The 19,498-nt window shown below is 37.3% G+C and overlaps 1 protein-coding gene across 5 annotated transcripts in view; it reads left to right on the top strand.

Annotated features, from left to right (window-relative positions):
- The first annotated feature begins 178 nt into the window (after positions 1-178).
- Positions 179-19,498, top strand: part of EEF1AKMT2 (EEF1A lysine methyltransferase 2) — a 32,514-nt gene continuing 13,194 nt past the window's right edge. The window contains exons 1-5 of one of the 5 annotated variants that reach the window (XM_025274437.2): positions 179-200; positions 2,528-2,593; positions 3,102-3,220; positions 15,338-15,445; positions 17,971-18,187. In XM_025274437.2, coding sequence (XP_025130222.1) covers positions 3,164-3,220; positions 15,338-15,445; positions 17,971-18,187 — 382 coding nt within the window. In that variant the 5' untranslated portion in view covers positions 179-200; positions 2,528-2,593; positions 3,102-3,163. Of the gene's footprint in view, positions 201-334; positions 576-2,527; positions 2,594-3,101; positions 3,221-15,337; positions 15,446-17,970; positions 18,188-19,498 lie in introns of those variants that run through there. The other 4 variants (XM_025274436.2, XR_006547853.1, XM_006081001.3 and 1 more) reach the window with 4 other exon arrangements.

The raw sequence follows: 19,498 nt of genomic DNA, 5'->3' as shown, positions 1-19,498 counted from the left end.
CAGGAAAGCCAAATACTGCGATGGTCCGTCCCACCCATTTCTCAGATCTACCCACGACGTGGAGAGATGAGGTTATCTGTAAGTGTGGGTCGCTGAACGCTGTCAGCTTAGTTATCTGCTGTGGCTTCCCCACCGCCGGGCTTTTTCCAAAATGCAATGGCTTGAATAGTCCCTCACAAACAGCCGTCCCCATATCTAAGGTGCGCATACGCCGGGCATCCCGAAGCAGTGGGTGCGTTTGACGCTGGCTGGAGAGAGGGGGGACAGAGGCGAGGCCTAGCCCGGTGCACTCCTGGGCTAGGGTCCGAGGCGGCGCCGGGAGGAGCGCAAAACATCCGACCCCGCGGGGGCCGGAGCAGTAGAGAGGGTGGCCTCCCGCCTCCTAGAGGCGCCAGCCCGCCCGTCCGCTCTGCCCGCGCAGCGTCTCTATGGCGGCCCCAACGGCCGTCCGGGGCGCGGAGCGCGATGAACGAGGGCGCGGACTACGGCGGCGGCGCGGGAGGCGCGGCGCGGTCCCCAGGGTGCGGCCCCGAAGGGGATGGGTTTGTCCCGTCTGCGCTGGGAACCCGAGAGCAGTGAGTGTGGCGCGGGGCAGGGGAGGGTGAGCGTGGCTGTCTGGCCCAGGCCCCGGGAGAGGGGACGGAGGCATGGATCCCTGACGTGGTGATGGTGGTGGTGGGGGTCCCGGAAGATGGGGAGAGCGTGAGCGGGGCGTGATGGGTGGAAGCCGCAAGGGCCACCTTGGGAGAGAGTCAGGGCGACCTTCGGGAAGGAGTCCGGAGGGCCACATGTGAACAGGCCTTTCAAAGACTTTGACGTCTGAGGGGCCCGTGGGGTGCGGGGCGGGCCTTAAAGCTCCTGAGTGGGCTTTTTCAGGGAGTCTTAAGCTTTTGGGGGTAGGCTTGAGGAAAGGGCGGTGGTGGAGAAGACTCTTGAGAGCCCATTGGACTGCAAGGAGATCCAACCAGTCCATCCTAAAGGAGATCAGTCCTGGGTGTTCATTGGAAGGACTGATGTTGAAGCTGAAACTCCAATACTTTGGCCACCTGATGCGAATAACTGTCTCACTGAAAAAGACCCTGATGCTGGGAAAGATTGAAGGCGGGAGGAGAAGGAGACGACAGAGGATGGGGTGGTTGGATGGCATCACCGGCTCGATGGACATGAGTTTGAGCCACCTCCGGGAATTGGTGATGGACACGGAGGCCTGGTGTGCTGCGGTTAATGGGGTTGCAAAGAGTCGGACACGACTGAGCGACTGAACTGAACTGAGGAAAGGGAACTAGCGAGCGTGGGTCTGACAAGTAGGGCTGGTGGGCAAGGGTAGGAGGCCGGGCGACAATTGCCCGGCTTAGGGACCTGAGACGGAGAAGGCAATGGCACCCCACTCCAGTACTCTTGCCTGGAGAATCCCAGGGACGGGGGAGCCTGGTGGGCTTCCGTCTATGGGGTCACACAGAGTTCGACACGACTGAAGCGACTTAGCAGCAGCAGCAGTACATTATTAGTACAGTACTAGTACAAGGAGACGGAGAAGGCGATGGCACCCCACTCCAGTACTCTTGCCTGGAAAATCCCATGGACAGAGGAACCTGGTAAGCTGCAGTCCATGGGGTTTCTAGGAGTCCGACACGACTGAGCGACTTCCCTTTCACTTTTCACTTTCATGCATTGGAGAAGGAAATGGCAACCCACTCCAGTGTTCTTGCCTGGAGAATCCCAGGGACAGGGGAGCCTGGTGGGCTGCCGTCTCTGGGGTCGCACAGAGTCGGACACGACTGAAGCGACTTAGCAGCAGCAGCAGGGACCTGAGAAGGTTCAGTGGATGAGGGCAGAGACATGGAAGCTAGGAGGGGTGGGAGTCGGGGATGGTCTAAGGAGGGAGCAAGGACACAGTGGACATCTTGGGGTAGGAGAAAGCGATCTGACCTAAGCAGACGCTCAGTAACCATGTAGTGGGTTAGTAGATAGATGAATGAGTGACCGTGGGGAAAGGTAAGGATGAGAGGTAACTGGGAGAGAGACCAGGGATTCTAGAGACAGGAAGTAGGAAGAGGCGGCCATCGATGGGGGAGGAGTCCTTAAAAGGAGTAAGAGTAAGTTTTAAACTTAAAGCTGACTTTTAAGCGGAGCTTATCTTTAATGAATTCCATTGTGAGTAATCACCTCACTGATAGAAAATTCTCGTATCTCTGCATTTGAGACTGAAATGTACTGTAATGATGCTGCCTGTACAGTTTTGGACTTGTGTTTGGGATTTAGGGATTCTTGGACGGATACTCCTTTGTATTTTTAAAGCTAAAACATACACCGTTTTTAATGTTAGGCATTGTTCTGAGTGCTGTGCATGTATACATTTACTCTCATTTTTATAACATGAGGATGTTAAGAGATTGAGCGATGTGCACTTATCAACACTAATAATGTTTTAAGTTTCTGTCATAGCTATCCTTGTATGAGAACTATACATTGAATTCATAATACAGTTTAATTCAATAATTCGGTTTGCATTTGATTATTTATATAGTTGGGATGCTGTCTATAAGAGAGAACTGCAAACTTTCCAAGAATACGGAGATACAGGAGAAATCTGGTGAGTTAGAGAAAATAGTGGGATTATGATCCAGAAGCTTATGTGGGTGTGTGTGTGTATCTTTTAAGTGCTTATCCCAGAGAAAGTAAAAATCTTGGGAACCTTGGACTGAGTCTGGCTTAAATGGGTAGATTTAAAGAATCACTCTCTTTTCTTTTTTAATGGCCTAAGTATAAATTTGATGACAGTCTTAGGAAATAACCCTGATTTTGTAATTGTCCATTTTCAATAAGCAATGCAGTTTTGAACCAACAGCATGTACAAATGTTAATGCTGATGTAGAGAAATGTTGATAAGTAACATATCAACCTTATCCATTCTGTTATATTCTTGGGAGTGTTTCCTTCTTAATAATAGAGATGAAGATTAAGTTTACAGATAGTATTTCTTACTTAAAAAAAAAAATGTTAGTTGAGCATATTGAATAAGCTATGTAGGTGGGATATAGTTGTAACCTTTGTTCTCTAGCCCTTGGTAGTTGGACTGACTGATTCTCTGTTTCTAATAGGTTTGGAGAAGAGAGTATGACTCGACTAATAAGGTGGATGCAGAAACACAAGATTCCATTGGATGCTTCAGTGCTTGATATTGGAACTGGAAATGGTGTTTTCCTGGTTGAACTTGTTGGTACTATTAATATTCATGTGTTAGAGCCAAATTTAAAAATGAAATTAGGAAAAAAGACCTTGCAATTAGGGATACTCTAATCTAACAGTCTAATCCAGTGGTCTAACTCTCAAGTAGTAAAGCTGTCATGCCACTTAGTTTGAGAGTCACATAGTATGAGAGGAGACTGTATGGGCTGTGAGAAAGCACTAAATGAGAAAAACGGGGGATCTGAGTTCTAGTCTTGGTCCTTCTTGCTATACTCTCGACCTTGAACAAGCTCTTTTTTCTTTTCTCAGCTTTAGTTCTTTCTTAAAGATTTTACCTAGGTGATCTCTATGGGTTTCTTCTAGTTCAAAACTCTGGAAATCTGTATGTATTGCAATATAAAAGAAAGGTGATTTTTTGTACTTCCAGTAGAACATATCCCTCTTCTCAGGTGAGCACATGGTTTGAAGGGTGTTTTGCATATGGTTTGCAAAGAGCATTTTGTCCATGGAACTAAGTTTTGGTGCAGGGTCTGCTCCTAGCTAAACTGTCGCTGTTATATGCCTGTAGTGCCAAGTGCTGTGGAGGAAGTGTGAGACGGGCTTCATCTTTGATAGTTCTACTGTTTTAGTTTGTAAGGATATATACATAACAGTCAGATGTATTAAGTGACTACTACCTGCCAAGCCTTGTGCTGGGCACTGGAAATATGAAAATTTAGACCTTGGTGCTTGAGTTATTCACAGTACAGTATAGACTGACATAGACATGAATAACTAATGCTATAGCTTGATCTGTACAATAACATATATGCTGAGTGTAGGAAAGGGAGTGATTAAAGGGAGTCATTTGGGGAAGAGGGAAGAGAAAGGGTCTTAGAGGAGCTAATATCCAAGATTGGTGGAAATTGTGTTGAGTGTGAGTAGAGTATAAAGAGGGAGAGAATTTCAAGAAGTGGAAACAGTATTTAAAGGGATGAAGGTTTGAAACAGCATAACATGTTCTGGCCCTCTAAATTTGGTAAATTAGATTATAAAGTGTGTTGTGGGATAGACAGAACGGAGGATTAGATTAATTAAAAGTAGGAGCCATATCATGCCATGTGTAAGAGCTTAGATTTTGGTTTTCGGCTATGGGGAGCCATTCAAATGTTTGAAGCCATGAAATATGATTAGAAAAAATTGTAATAATTTTTTTTGAAATGTTGGGGTGTTGCATATGTACATTAAAGTGTGCAAACCAAACGAGTATGACTCAGTGCATTATCACAGTGAACAGACCTATCACTCTAATCAAGATGTAGAATATTACAGACTCTAGAGACCCCCCTTGAATTCCCTACTAATCCTCTCAGAGTTATTCCTCCTTCCTCTCTAAAGGTTATCACAGGGGTTTTAACATCATAGATTAATTTGCCTATTTTGGATGTATAAATGTAAGCCTTCAGTGTGTGCTTTCCAGTGTCTTTTGCTCAGCATTCTGTGAGAGTCACTCAACTTGTTGCTCGTAGCAGTTGATTCATTTTTGTTGCTGTATATGATTCTTTGTACGATTATATCACAGTTTTACTTACTCATTCTGTTGTTTACCTGTAGATTCTTTTGGATTTTAGTAGCTTACATGTAGAGGCTAATGATTTATCCTTTGTGACTGATAGTTTAACTATAGATTCTTTTACAGACTGAAAGACTAACACACACACACACACACACATATAATTATGCAAACTGTAAATAATGGTAGTTTTAATCTTTCCTTTCCAATCCTTTGTATTTTCCCCCTTGTTACACTGTTGGGATCTTTGGGAGAATGTTAAAAATCAGTGGTGACAGAAGACATCCTTGTCTTTTTTGCCCTTTTCAGAGAATGCATTTGGTGTTGCACTGTTAGATATGATGTATCTAATGAGTTAGTTTTGTAGATAACTCTGTTATCAGACCAAAGTTTCCTCGTATTTCTCCTTTGCTAAGTATGTGTGTGTGCTGTTATTGATTAAATGTTTTTCCTGTATCTGTTGAGATAATTATGTGAATTTTTTCCTGTATTCTGTTCATGTTAAATGCGTTTCGAAAATAAACCCAACTGATATGTAATAGATCAGTTTGAGAAGGATTTACATCTTTATAATGTTGAGTCTGTGAATCCATGGACATGATGAATTCGTCCATTTATTTAGTTCTTAATTTTCTCTCAGTAGTATTTTGTTGTTTTCTCTGTAGAGATCTTATATATTTTTCCTTGATTGACTCCTAGTTTTTTGTTGTTGTAATTGCTATTGTTACGCTTTTAAAATTTCATTTTCTAATAGTTTATTGCTATTATGTATAAGTACAAGAGATTTTTATATTGGTCTTGTATCCAGTGATTCACACATTCTTTCCAATAGTTAGTTTATAGATTCTTTTTTAAAATTAAAAAAAAAAATTTAAACATTTTATATTGGAGTAAAGTTTCAGGTGTACAGCAAAGTGATTCAGTTATGTATATACATGTATGTATTCTTTTTCAAATTCTTTTCCCATTTAGTGTGTTACATAATATTGAGTAGACTTCCCATAGGGATACAGTAGGTCCTATAGATTCTTGTGGGTTTTCTATAAAGACTTTAATGTCATGTGTAAATAATAGTGGTATTTCTTCTGTTCCATTCTTAATATTTTATTTATTAAAATGCTGTGTACTCTTCAGGTCAACGTAGAATAGAAATCATGAAGGCAGATAGCCCTCTAACACTGCCTGTTTTAAGAGGAAAGCTTCTAATATTTCACTGTTAAATATGATATTAGCGCTAGGCTTTTGTAGGTATTTATTGAAATTGATGATGTTTCTTTATATTCTAGATTGTTAAGAGTTTTTAATCTTAATGGATAGTGCACTTGATCTTTTGCTTTCTTTGATATTCATTGATATGATCAGATGATTTTTCTTCTTGATTTTGTTAGAATTGAATTGATTGATTTTGGTGGGGGCTCCTCAGTTTTTTTTTTAATTGACAATTTTATTGAGATAATTTTAGTGGTTGATTGATTTTAAAACAAACTTCCATTCCTGAAGTAAACTATGTTTGGTCATGGTGTATTATCCTTTTCATATAATGTTGGATTTGATTTGGTAGTATTTTACTTAGGAATTATATAGTATCCTGTTAGTCACTCAGTCATGTCTGACTCTTTGCGACCCCATGGACTGCAGCCCACCAGGCTCCTCTGTACATAGGATTTTCCAGGCAAGGATACTGGAGTGGTTTGCCATTTCCTTCTCCAGCAGATCTTCCCGAGCCAGGGATCGAACCCAGGTCTCTTGCACTGCAGGCAGATTGTATATAGCTTTATAAGAGAGATTAACCAGTAATTTTTCTTACTTGGAATTTTAATGTAAGGTTTTTTTTTTATCAAGGTTATGTTGCTCTAATAAAATGAGATGAGAATTGTCTTTATTTTTTTCAGATGATTTTTGTAAGATTGGCTTTGTTTCTTAGATGTTTGGAAGAATTCCTGGTGACATACTGTGAATGCTGTCTTGACTAAGGTAGCTTTTCAGTGAATCTTTAAGTTGGGTAGTGTGAGTCTTTCAACTGTGTTCTTTTTCAAATGTTGTTTTGTCTGTTCTAGTTCCTTTACATTTCCAAAGGAATTTGAGAATTAATTGTAAACATCTACAAAAGAATCCATGCTGAAAATTTGGTTTAAATTGAGCTGAATCTATTGTTTGAGGAGACTCCACATCTTTTGGGGAAGGAAATGGCAACCCACTCCAGTAGTCTTGCCTGGAGAATTCCATGCACAGGGTAGCCTGGTGGGCTACAGTCCATGCGGTTGCAAAGAGTTGGACACAACTGAGCAACTAACACACACGACATCTTTACTGAGTCTTCCAATTCATAAACATGGTATGTCTCTTCATTTATTAGATCTTCTTTGATTTCTTTAATCAGTATTGTTTAGTTTTCAGCATACAAATCTGTACATATTTTTTAGAGTTATACCTGTGTATTTGTGTGTGTGGAGTATTTAAAGTGGTATTGATTTTTGAAATTCAGTTTCCAGTTGTTTATTGCTAGAAATATGATTGATTTTTGTTTGTTTCCCTTGTGTCCTTAAATCTTGCATTTAATTGGTTCTAGAAGTTTTTTGGTGGATTTTCTGAGATTTTCTATATAGACAGTCATGTTAATTATGAATAGGGTAAGTTTATTTGATTCTTTGCAATATGTATGCCTTTCTTTTTTCTTCCTGCCTGATGACACTACATAGGTCTTCTAATACACACACAGCCTAAGACTGGTGATGGTGCATTTCTGTCTGGCTCCCATCCTAGGTGGAATGTCTTCCATTTTCCACCATTAAGTATGTATGTTAGCTGCAGGGTCTTATTAGATACATACTCTTTATCGTATTGAAGAAGTTCCCTTGTGTTTCTAGGATGACTGTTGAATTTTGTAAAAAAGTAGAATGAAATAATTTTTTTTGCATCAATGAATATAATCATGAGGTTTATTTTTTCTTTAGATTATTAATACAGTGGATTGTATTGATTTTCAAATATTGAACCAGTATTGAACTTGTGGAATATGCTTCATTCGGTCATAATACATAATTTTGTTTCTGTATTGCTAGATTCAGTTTGTTAATATTGTGTTGAGAACTTTTGCATCTGCATTCTTGAGGGATATTTGTCTGCAGTTTCCCTCAGTCCTGGAGTGTCCTTATCTGGTTTTTGCTTCAGGGTGTCTCTGGCCTTATGAAAAGAACGGGAAAGCATTGTCTCCTTTTTTAATTGTTTGAAGATATTGTGAAGCACTAGTGTCGTCTCCTCTTGAATGTTTGGTAGAATTCACAATTAAACCATTTAACTTGGAAATTGCTTTACTAAAGGTTTAAAGTATGGATTAAATTTAATAGTCATTTGAGAGAGTTTGCATGGATTGCAGTTTTTGAGGAATTAGTCCATTTTGAATTTGTGTGTATAGAGTTCTGCATTGTATTCTCGTTATCCTTTTAATATCTGTGGGATATGTATTGATGGGGCCTTGTTCATTCCTAATATCGGTTACTCTGTCTTCTCTTTTTTCTTTGATGATGATGCTAGAAATTCATTTTTTCCTGTCTTTTATAAAACTTGGCTTTTTTTTCATTGACCTTGTTTTTATGTTTTCAGTTTCAATGAGTTTTGCTCTTAATTTTATTATTTTTTCATTCTTTTTGCTTTTAATTTATTCTTGCTCTTTTTTCTAGCTTCTTAAAGTAAAAGCTTTTGATTTTTGATATTAGATTTTCCTTTTCTGATATAAACATTTAATGATATAAATGCTAAAAATTTTCCTATAGGTGTCCTGCACCCTTCAGACTTTGATATACTTTCTTTTTTGGGCTGTGCCATGTGTCTTGTGGGATTTTAGTTCCTTGACCAGGGATTGAACCCAGGCCCTTGGCAATAAAAGAACAGAGTCCCTAACCACCAGGACCACCAGGGATTCTCTAATTTTCCTCTTTGATCCATGGATTATTTAGAACTTTGTTTTTTAATTTCCAATTGTTGGGGATTTTTCTTTTTGTTCAGTTAAGTCAGTTCAGTTGCTCAGTCGTGTCCGACTCTTTGTGACCCCATGAATCGCAGCACGCCAGGCCTCCCTGTCCATCACCAACTCCCGAAGTTCAATCAAACTCACGTCCATCAAGTTGGTGATGCCATCCAGCCATCTCATCCTCTGTCGTCCCCTTCTCCTCCTGCCCCCAATCCCTCCCAGCATCAGGGTCTTTTCTAGTGAGTCAACTCTTTGCATGAGGTGGCCAAAGTATTGGGGTTTCAGCTTTAGCATCATTCTTTCCAATGAACACCAGGACTGATCTCCTTTAGGATGGACTGGTTGGACCTCCTTGCACTCCAAGGGACTCTCAAGAGTCTTCTCCAACACCACAGTTCAAAACTATCAATTCTTCGGTGCTTAGCTTTCTTCACAGTCCAAGTCTCACATCCATACCTGACCACTGGAAAAAACCATAGCCTTGACTAGATGGACCTTTGTTGGCAAAGTAATATCTCTGGTTTTTAGTATGCTATCTAGGTTGGTCATAACTTTGCTTCCAAGGAGTAAGCCTCTTTTAATTTCATGGCTACAGTCACCATCTGCAGTGATTTTGGAGCTGTCAAAAATGAAGTCTGACACTGTTTCCACTGTTTCCCCATCTATTTCCCATGAAGTGATGGGATCAGATGCCATGATCTTCGTTTTCTGAATGTTGAGCTTTAAGCCAACTTTTTCACTCTCCTCTTTCACTTTCATCAAGAGGCTTTTGAGTTCCTCTTCACTTTCTGCCATAAGGGTGGTGTCATCTGCATATCTGAGGTGATTGATATTTTTCCCGGCAATCTTGATTCCAGCTTGTGCTTCTTCCAGCCCAGCATTTCTCATGATATACTCTGCATATATGTTAAATAAGCAGGGTGACAATATACAGCCTTGTCGTACTCCTTTTCCTATTTATTAGATTATATCAGGGAACATACTTTGTATGATTTAAGTTCTTTTAAATGTGTTTGTTTTATTATCCAGGATATAATCCATCTTGGTGTATGTTTCACATGCACTTGAAAAAAAAAAAATGTTCTGCTGTTACCTGATAGAATGTGTTGACTAGATTTATGGTGTTTGATGGTGGTGGTATTCAATTCTATACCTTTACTGATTTTCTATTCTATTAATTATGGATATAGTAATGTTGAAGTGTCTATCTGACCAAACTGGTAAATTTGTCTGTTAATTTCTATTTCTGTCATTTTTTGCTACATGTATTTTCAAACTCTGTTCAGAGCATACACACTTAGGATTGTAAGTGTGTTTTGATTAATTGACCTGTTTATTACTGTATTATGTTCCTCTTTAACATTGGTAGTTTTTACTTTGAATTTCACTTTTAATGCTAATAATAAAGCTTTTAAAAAAATTGAGATATAATCTGCATGCCATAAAATCTACCCCTTTAAAGTGGTTTTCAGTATATTCACAAATTTGTGTAACCATCACCACTGTTTTAATTCCTGAAGATTTTCATCACCCCAAGGAGAAGCCCTGTATTCATTATCATTCACTCCTTATTGCCCACTCCCTTCAGTCCTTGGCAACCACTGATCTACATTTTGTCCCTGTGGATTTGTCTGTTCTGGACATTTCGTATAAATGGAACCATCAATCTGTGGTCTTTTGTGTCTGGCTTCTTTCATTTAACATACTATTCTCAAAGTTCATCCATATGGTAGCATGTATCAATACTATATTCCTCTTCTTGCCCAGTTAATATTCTGTTGTATGGATTTATCACATTTTATTTATCTACTTGCCAATTCATGGACTTTTAAGTTGCTTCTGTTTTTTTGGCTACTATGAAAAATGCTGCTATGAAAATTTATGTTTTTGTGTGGACATATGTTTTTATTTCTCTTGGGTATATAACCAGGTCCATACGGTTACTCTATATTTAACCTTTTGAGAAATTGCTTGACTGTTTCCACAGTGGCTATATCTTTATACATTTCCATGAGCACTGCTCCATTTTTTCCATATTCTCACCAGAACTTTTTAGTATGTGTCCTTTTGATTATAGCCATCCTTGTGGGTGTGAAGTTCAACATTTTTATATTAGTTTTTGCGTGATACATCTTTTCCTAGTCTTTCATTTTAACCAGCCTGTATCATTATATTTGAATTGAGTTTCTTGTAGCCAGCATATAGATGGGTCATTTTTTTTTAATCTTTTTTGAATTTCTATCCTTTAATTGCTCTATTTGGAACATTTACATTTAGATTTAGGTCTGCCATTTTTATTATTTTTTTTTCTTTGTTATCTCTGTTTTTCATTCTTCCTTTCTGCTTCCCTGCTTATTTTGGTTAATTTGACCATTTTTTAGTATTCCATTTTAATTAGATATATCTATATAAATGTCTTTGTATAGTTTCTTTAGTGGTTGCTCTAAGGATTTGACTATATCTCTGGCTTTTTTAGTGGTTGCTGTGGGTCAGGAAGATCCCCTGGGGAAGGAAATGGCAACCCATGACAGTATTCTTGCCTGGGAAATCCCATGGACAGAGAAACCTGGCAGGCTACAGTCCATGGGATTGCAAAAGAGTCAGACACGACTTAGTGACTAAACAATATTTAATGTGTTTGGAGCTTTTTTAGTACAGATTATAATATACATTATTTACACAATCTTCTTAGAATCAATGCTTTACCGTTTCAAGTGGAATGTAGAAAACCTTACAACATTTGAGTTTTTTAATCTTCCCTCCTTTATGTTGTAGTTGTCTTAAATATTATCATTATATATGTTGAAAATCCTGTTGGATAATCTTGTAATTATCCTTTGTATTCTCCTTTCAAAGGAGAATAGTAGTTAATAGTAGTTGTTAAGTAAGTAAAGATACTTTTGCAGTTTTTTCTTCATTCCTGATCTTCTGAGTGTGTGTATTTGTTCTGGAATTAATATTGTTTACTTTCTGTCTAAAGAACTTCCTTCAGGGATGATTTTTAGAGTAGCTTTGCTGGCTAGAAGTTTTCTTAGTGTTCCTTCATCTGAGAATGTCTTCATTTCACCTTCATTCCTGAGGGATGTTTTTGCTTAATATAGAATTCTTAATAATTGTTCTTTTAGCACTTTTAAAAATGTTGTGTCACTTCTTTCTGACTTCCATAGCTTTTTTAAAACTGTTATGAAATGTATTTGGCTGTACTGGGTCTTTGTTGTGGCCCACGGGATCTGTGATCTTCCTTGTGGCGTGCAAGATCTTCAGTTGCCGTGTGTGGGATCTAGTTCCATGACCAGGGAGATGGAACCCAGGCCCCTGCATTGGGAGCATGTAGTGTTAGCCACTGGACTACCAGGGAGGTCCCAGAACCGCCACGGTTTTTTATGAAGAATCTGCAGTTGTCTGAATTGTTGTGTTCTTGTAAGTAATGCATCATTTTTCTGAATGCTTTCAAGATTTTTTCCATTTTCTTCTAGTTTTTAGCAGTTTAATCATGATGTACCATGGCTTAGATTTCTTTCTGCTTATCCTATTAGGAGTTCACTGAGCTTTTTGAATCTAAGAACTTATGTCTTTCGTCAAATTTGGGATGTTTTCAGGCTCTCTGTGTTAAAATTTTTTTTCCCGTCAATAACATTCTTTCCTTTTGAGAGTCTGTAACTATCAGTTAGGCCTCTTTGTATTTATTGTCCCACAGGTCCCTGAAGTGCTGTTCATTTTTTTTCCAATTAGTTTTCTGTCTATGGATCAGATTTGATAACTAGCATTGATGTGTCTTCAAGTTCATTGACTTTTTCTTCTGTCATTTCCATTCTGCTGTTGAGTCCACATTTTGCAGTTGGTTGATAGTCTTTAAGGCTCTTTAAATTCTCTGTATATTGTTTATTTAACTTGGTGATCTATTTATTGTAGAAGGTAGTTTATTAATCCCAATGATTTTCCATGGTGTGGACTTTCTAATTGCATCTTTATAGTACCATTTAAGCATATTTTCTGGCCCCTGTGTTTTCTGTAGGTTGGGAGTTAGATCCAGAATAAGGGTCAGCAAACTATATAGTTTATTAGTCAAATCTAGGATTCCCTGTTTTTGTAAGGATTTCTTGGAATACAGCTATATTCACTTATTTACATTAGTGTCTATTGTTCATGTGCTGCAGGAGTAGAGTTGAGTAGGTGTGACAGAGACTGTGTGAGTGGCCAAGCCTCAAATATTTATGCTCTGTTCCTTTAAAGAAAAGGTTTGTTTACCCCTGATCCACAGATTTTTATCAAATTCAGTTTTTAAACAAGTAAATTTTATAGATGGTTATATAATGTTTGGTTTCCTGTATTTTTGTGATGTTAACAATCATTGCTCATATTTGGTGCTCTTTTCAGTGATCGCCTACCTTTTTGATGGAGATATATGCGTGTGTGTGTATACACACACATACATTTTTTTTGCTGGGTGTGTTATTTTAGATTGGCATTTTCCTTTCACTGTTTCCTGGCTTTCATTCTTTGACTTATTGTTAGCCATCAGTCTTATTGTTAGTCTTTAGAAGGTAATCTGTCATACTGTATCCCCCACCCCACTCCCTGAATGATTTTGAGATTTTTGTTTTTGGTTTTCATCAGATATATTATACTATTTGTATATAATATAAATTGTATATTGTGTCAGATGTATGTTATACTGTATTATCTTTGTTTTTATCGTGCCTTGAGTTTATAGTGCTTCTTGAATCTATGGCTTCAGATACTTTGTCAGAATTAGGAAATTCTCAGTCATATGTCATTTTCTCTTCTGCCCTATTTTTATTTCCTCCTTTTCTAAGACTGTTATATATATTTAGATCTTAATACTCTGTGCCATATTCTATCTTTTATGTTCTTTCCTGTTGTTAATTTTCCATCCTTCTGTCATTCTGTGCTTAACAGTGGCATTTTCTTCTGGCCTTTCTTCCACTTGAGTATTTTTTGTGTTTGTGTCCAGTCTGCCATCAAGCCCACCCTTGAATTTCTTAATTTAATTATTTCATTTAAAATTTTTCTTATTTGTATGGTTCTTTGTTATAGGTTTCAGTTCTGTTACAATTCCCCAGATTGTCATTTATTTCTGTGTTTTAAGGATTTGTTTCATTCTTTTTTGCTTTTTGCTTTTGACTGTGGCATGTGGGATCTTAGTTCCCCTACCAGGGCTTCCCCCTGCAGTGGATGTGCAGAGTCTTAACCACTGTACTGATAGGGAAGTTGCATTAAGTATCTGTTTCTGATCATTCTTTTATTTGAATCTGCTTTGGGCCTTTTCCTAATATAAGTTTTTCCCTCTTAGTTTTTGGTCATTTATTATTCCCTTGAATGTCTGCTTATTTCTCACTGAGTGCCAGAAACTGAATGTGAAAAATGTTGGCAATAGTTTGAGAATGAATGTTCTAGGAACTTAAAATGTCTGTGTATGCTTCTTATACAGTCTAAGGGAAGAGTAAACAAGTGTGGAGAAGCAGGAACTAGTTAGAGTCAATTGACAGACTCATCCTTCATTCTAGGTCTGATAGAGAAGGAAGTGAGGGAAATGGGGAGAAAACGAAGCTGTTAAAGAATGCCGATTGAGATCACTAAAAGAATAGGAGGTTGGCATCAAAGAAGGGATATTAGATTATTTTTTTTTGATACTAGATCTTAAGACTGAAAATAAAAGTGATCAAAGAGAAAAAAGTGCTCTGTGGAAAATAATTGTTGGGTTGAGTTTAGACTAGGAATCAGTCACTTAGAGTTGAAAAGTCTAGGTAAGTCTTAAATGACTGGTAAAGAGCAGGAAGAGAATTTCAGGCTACGCTTTACTTTGCAACTTCTTTTCTTCTTCAGATTTCCTTTGAAATTGCCTTTAGCCTGAATGGTCTGACAATGTTCAGCATAGTTAAGAGCTGAAGACCAGAGGCCATCATGCTTCTGGCCTTAGGCTTCTCACACCTCGCACCCTTCCTTGGGTTAATGTGGTTAGTAAACAGCTGGATTGCAGGTTTAGTTTCAAAACTCTTTAGTTCACTGAGCTTTCTTTAACTCTTTGGGGGTATTAATACCTGCCCAGTGTATGACAGGTTTTTTGTAAAGGTCTACTGGAATGTGTGAACTATTTTAAAAATACTGTACAAATGGAAGGTGGTTAATAGTCACATGGTTGGTGGAGAATTACGTGATTTATAATTGCACTCAAGGAAAAATTTTAAAAGCAAGGACTTACTACATATGCATTTAATTTATTCATGTAACTTAATTGTGTTAAGAAAAATTTATGACAGATTTATGTGTGAATAGGAGCATATCAGCATTGGAAATTAATACTACCTTTTTCTGCTTTAGGACAGAAATACACATATATTCTCATTGTCTTTGAGAAAATGAATTTCTTATGAAAAAGAAATCAAATATTGTAAAAGCAAATTGTCACATTATATGAATTTAAACTTTTAGTTTCTATTTAGATTCTATAATAAAATTTAAACATGTTATACTATTAGAGGGTATATGTCATTTGATGTATTAATAAAATAAAACAGTCTGGGTCCTAAAAGAATATTATAACTCATAGGTAAAACAGTATTTAAAATTTTAGAAAACTAAAGTATAAAATTATCTGTCTCCAGGCAAAATTTGGTTTCTCTGATGTTACTGGAATTGATTATTCTCCGTCTGCAATACAGCTTTCCGGAAGTATTATAGAAAAAGAAGGTTTATCTAACATTAAATTGAAGGTAACTATTATTTATATTGCTGCCATTGTTATTTTTATTTATAATAAGTTATAAAGTTTAAATGTGTCTGATGTATATTAATTTGCGGACATCCTTAAACTCATAAATTAAGGATCAATCATAAATAATCCAAAATGATAACTTTTTAAGTAACAGTATTAAAATTTTCAGTCTAGTCCGTTTGAGGAACTTATTTTCTCCTCTTCCTCTTATGTTCAAGTATGTTTATTTTGCCTTTCTGTCTCTCTTTTTTTGCAAATACACACGAATAATAGCTAACTTTGGATTAACCAGATAAAAAATTTGTGAATGCATAAAGTGGTATAATGCCCCAAGGATTACTTATTTTGCCCTCTGATCTGTGAGGAGATGACAGCACTTGCATTTACTTTTCCTCCTGGGCTCCTCTGAGCTCCAGGAACGCTGCGCATTCTGCAGTTCCACTTAGATAACTAATAGCCTATTAATTAGTCCAAGATAAAACTCGGGGTTTCTCCCTTTGCCTTCCCACTCACTCCCATGCCCATCCTACTCTTTCCTTTTTATTCAATAGCCAGGAATTCCCTGGTGATCCAGTGATGAGGACTTAATGCTCTCCTGGTTCAGTCCCTGATTGGGAAACTAAGATCTCAAAAGCTGTGAGGTGCTGCTGAAAAAATAATCCTAGAAACAATTTTGTTGGCTTTATCTTTAGAATATTTGAGAAAATGTGTCATTCCTTAATATTTCCACTGTTGCCTCCTAGATCCAAGCCACCATCAGCAGCCTCTTACTTGGCCTTCCCAATTCTACTCTTACCACTCTGCTGTCCATTACCACAGAGCAGCCAGAGTTATTTTATTTATATATATATATATAATTACATTTATTTTTAATTGAAGGATAATTGCTTTACAATATTGTGTTGGTTTCCGCCAGACATCAGCATGAATCAGCCCTAGGTATATATATGTTCCTTCCCTCTTGAACCTCCCTCCCACCTCCTTCCCCATCCCACCACTCTAGGTTGTTACAGAGCCCCAGGTCTGAGTTATTTTTTTAAAATGTAAATCAGCCTCCAGGCACTTGCCCATTGCATTTAGAATGGAATCTGAACCCCCACCCAGCCTTACAGAGAGAGCCCCTTGGTTTTTACCCCTTTCCATCTTTATCACTAATACTCTAGTCACTCTGACTTTCTTTCTGCTCCTGATACGTTTCAGCCTTGTTTTTCTCCAATCTTTATTCCTGCTGCTCTCTGCCTAGAATGTTCTTGCCCCAGATCTTAGTTTGTTTGGCTCATTCTCATCATTCTGATCTCTTCTCAAATATCACCTTCTTAAAGAGGTCTTGCCTGACTACTTTTCCAAAACATTTCTCTTCCTAATCACTCAGTGTCTTTATTTTTCTCCTCATAGCACTTTATCTGAAATAATTTGGTTAACTTATTTATTGTTTGCCTCTCCTTTTAGAGAATATGAGATATATTCTCATACAGAGATCTTTTGTTTTGTTTGCAGTTATAGTCCCAGGGCTTGAAATGTTCCTACATGTCATAGGTGTCTGTGAACTATCTGTTGTATACATGAATACTTTTATACAGGCATTTAGGATAGAAACTTCTCCAGACTTGACTCTTATGAGGGGTAGTCATGATTTTGCCTCAGGTGGAATGATGTGGGGTGGGAGTGGGAAGCCTATGTTTGAGTGTATGGAAACATACACTACACATTTTAAAGTCAAACAATAACGGAGTTTTAGATAATATACCATTTATAATTATTTTGTTTATATGAATAATCACAAACTGCTTAATTTTTCAAAGTAGCTTTTCAGAATTAATTTTGTTGGCAAATTATTTTGAATATTTTATGAAATTGAGGCAGATCACTATTCCAGATGCTTCTGAAGTATCAGTAAATTATTGAAAATGAATGAGATGAATGATACATGACTTTCAAAATCTGAAATGCATGATATTTGAAAAGTTAGGTAATTGTAGTTTAAACAATCCTTTAATTTCTTAAGCTTTGTGCTATTTGTTGTAGTTGCTTTGTAAGCTGCTGAGTCAAGGCAATACAACTTTTGATTTACCATGTTTACTTCAGGTCAGACAACTAGTAATATCAGCTAAAAATCATCACATTTCCAGTGACCTATTTGAGTTCCAGATACTTTTTTGTCATTTAAAAAATATGTCAAATATTCTGCTTTTCAACAGAAATAACTTTTTCATAAACTGGGCTTGTGAGTTCCATTATGTGCTGGTGTTATTAGGCAGTACACCTGGCTTTGATTTGTTTCCAAATTTGTAGAGATTTGGAATGTCCAGGAAACACTGTCAGTCTTGCTTACCAATCTTAGCTTTAATGATCTTGGAATGAAGCACATAAAAGTTAGCTGTAAAGTTGAAAATATGTTTATTATATGTAAAATGCCATTGTAATTAATTGCTCCTTTTATCTATCACTTTTTACAGATTGTTACTTAAATTTAGTAAAGATTGTGTGTAGATTGTTTCACATAGACATTGATTTTTAATATAGGTAGAAGACTTTTTGAACCCTTCCACAAAGTTGTCTGGATTTCATATTTGTATTGACAAAGGGACTTTTGATGCCATAAGCCTTAATCCTGACAACGCAATTGAGAAGAGGAAACAATATGTGGAATCTCTCTCCAGAGTGTTGAAAGTGAAAGGCTTTTTTCTAATAACCTCATGTAATTGGACCAAGGAAGAGTTGCTAGATGAATTCAGTGAAGGTAAACGGCTGTATATTGTTTAAATGTGTTCTTACCTCATGTTGAACGCACTCAAATAGGTTTTTTTCTTGGTGTTACAGTGTTTTACTTTTCTGTTTGTGGGAGTTGCCTGCTTTTCTTCTTTGTTAATAACCATGGCAGTACTTTTAACTGTATATTCAAAGAACAAAGAAATAATATTGGTTGAGATCCAGAGTCCTTTGTAAAATTTTCCAAGAAATTCTGGCAGTTAAGTACTAAAATTTATGAGCCTGTAAAAATTAAGTTCTTTATTTAAGCTGTATAATCTCTTATTTAGAGAATCAAAACAAAGAAAGCACATATATTGTGCTTCTGAATTCAGTGCACTGATATACCAGTAATTAGTAATAATAGTAATAATGCAGGTGGTATTAGTGTTTTTTAAAGTCTTATATGGTGAGAGTTTTAATTCTGTGGATACTGGTGCTCGTTTAGGTGTTGAGGATTTTTCTTCTTGTTTTAAGTGTATATTCTTTTTTTTTGACATTGCATAGAAGCAAAACATAGAAATTTAGAAGAATTACTGCGTATTAATTCTTGAGGAAATCTACTTTTTTGCAAGATTTTGGTGCCAAGACAGGAACATTTTTTTTTCCCCCAATTAGCAAAGTATAATTAGTACTGTGTCTACTAAATGGGAATCTTGTGAGAATCTTTAATCCATACGCAAATACTTTGAGCTTTGGCAGACTGTTCCTTGCATGGTTGAAGGATTATTTCACCTGTCACTTACTCATGCAATACACAGGCCTTTCTGGAAAGTACCTTGAGACTCTATAGCTAGATGTTTGCTTGGTTTTTCCTTACACTCCATTTGAGGTTAGTATTAAGGGTTTTTTTTTTAAGGAATGGGAAGAATTTTCAGGATGGAGTATTAATAAGTGACATGGTACTAAATTTGTGGTTAAATTTTGAACTTCAGTTGTCACAAGCTAACGGGAAATGGATTTATAACTAGGTTGCGTGTGCGTGCTTCATCTCAGAGTTTGTTTTCTTTTTGGTAGTGAGGGAATAGGCAGTAGGAGGGAGAACACTTAACACATGTCCTTCTGTGTGCATTCGATGGCTTTGGCAGGTTATATAATGTAAAACTTGAAGTGTTTGAAGCTTGAAATGGGAGCTTGAGGCTTCATTATTGCTGCCTCTGGAAAACAAGAATGATGTGATTTATTGTCTTTTATTTCATGTCATTAATTTTATTATCTTCTATGTTAGATTTGTTTCCTTTAGAACTGTTGAGGCCCTGTACCAATAGTCTTTTTTCCTGAAGCTTGACAGTTTTAATAAATG

This window comes from Bubalus bubalis, chromosome 23 (genome assembly GCF_019923935.1).
Source record: "Bubalus bubalis isolate 160015118507 breed Murrah chromosome 23, NDDB_SH_1, whole genome shotgun sequence".
In the NCBI taxonomy this organism is placed as follows: domain Eukaryota; kingdom Metazoa; phylum Chordata; class Mammalia; order Artiodactyla; family Bovidae; genus Bubalus; species Bubalus bubalis.
The sequence above is the reverse complement of the archived record's forward strand: the minus strand, read 5'-3'. Positions and strand labels throughout refer to the sequence as shown.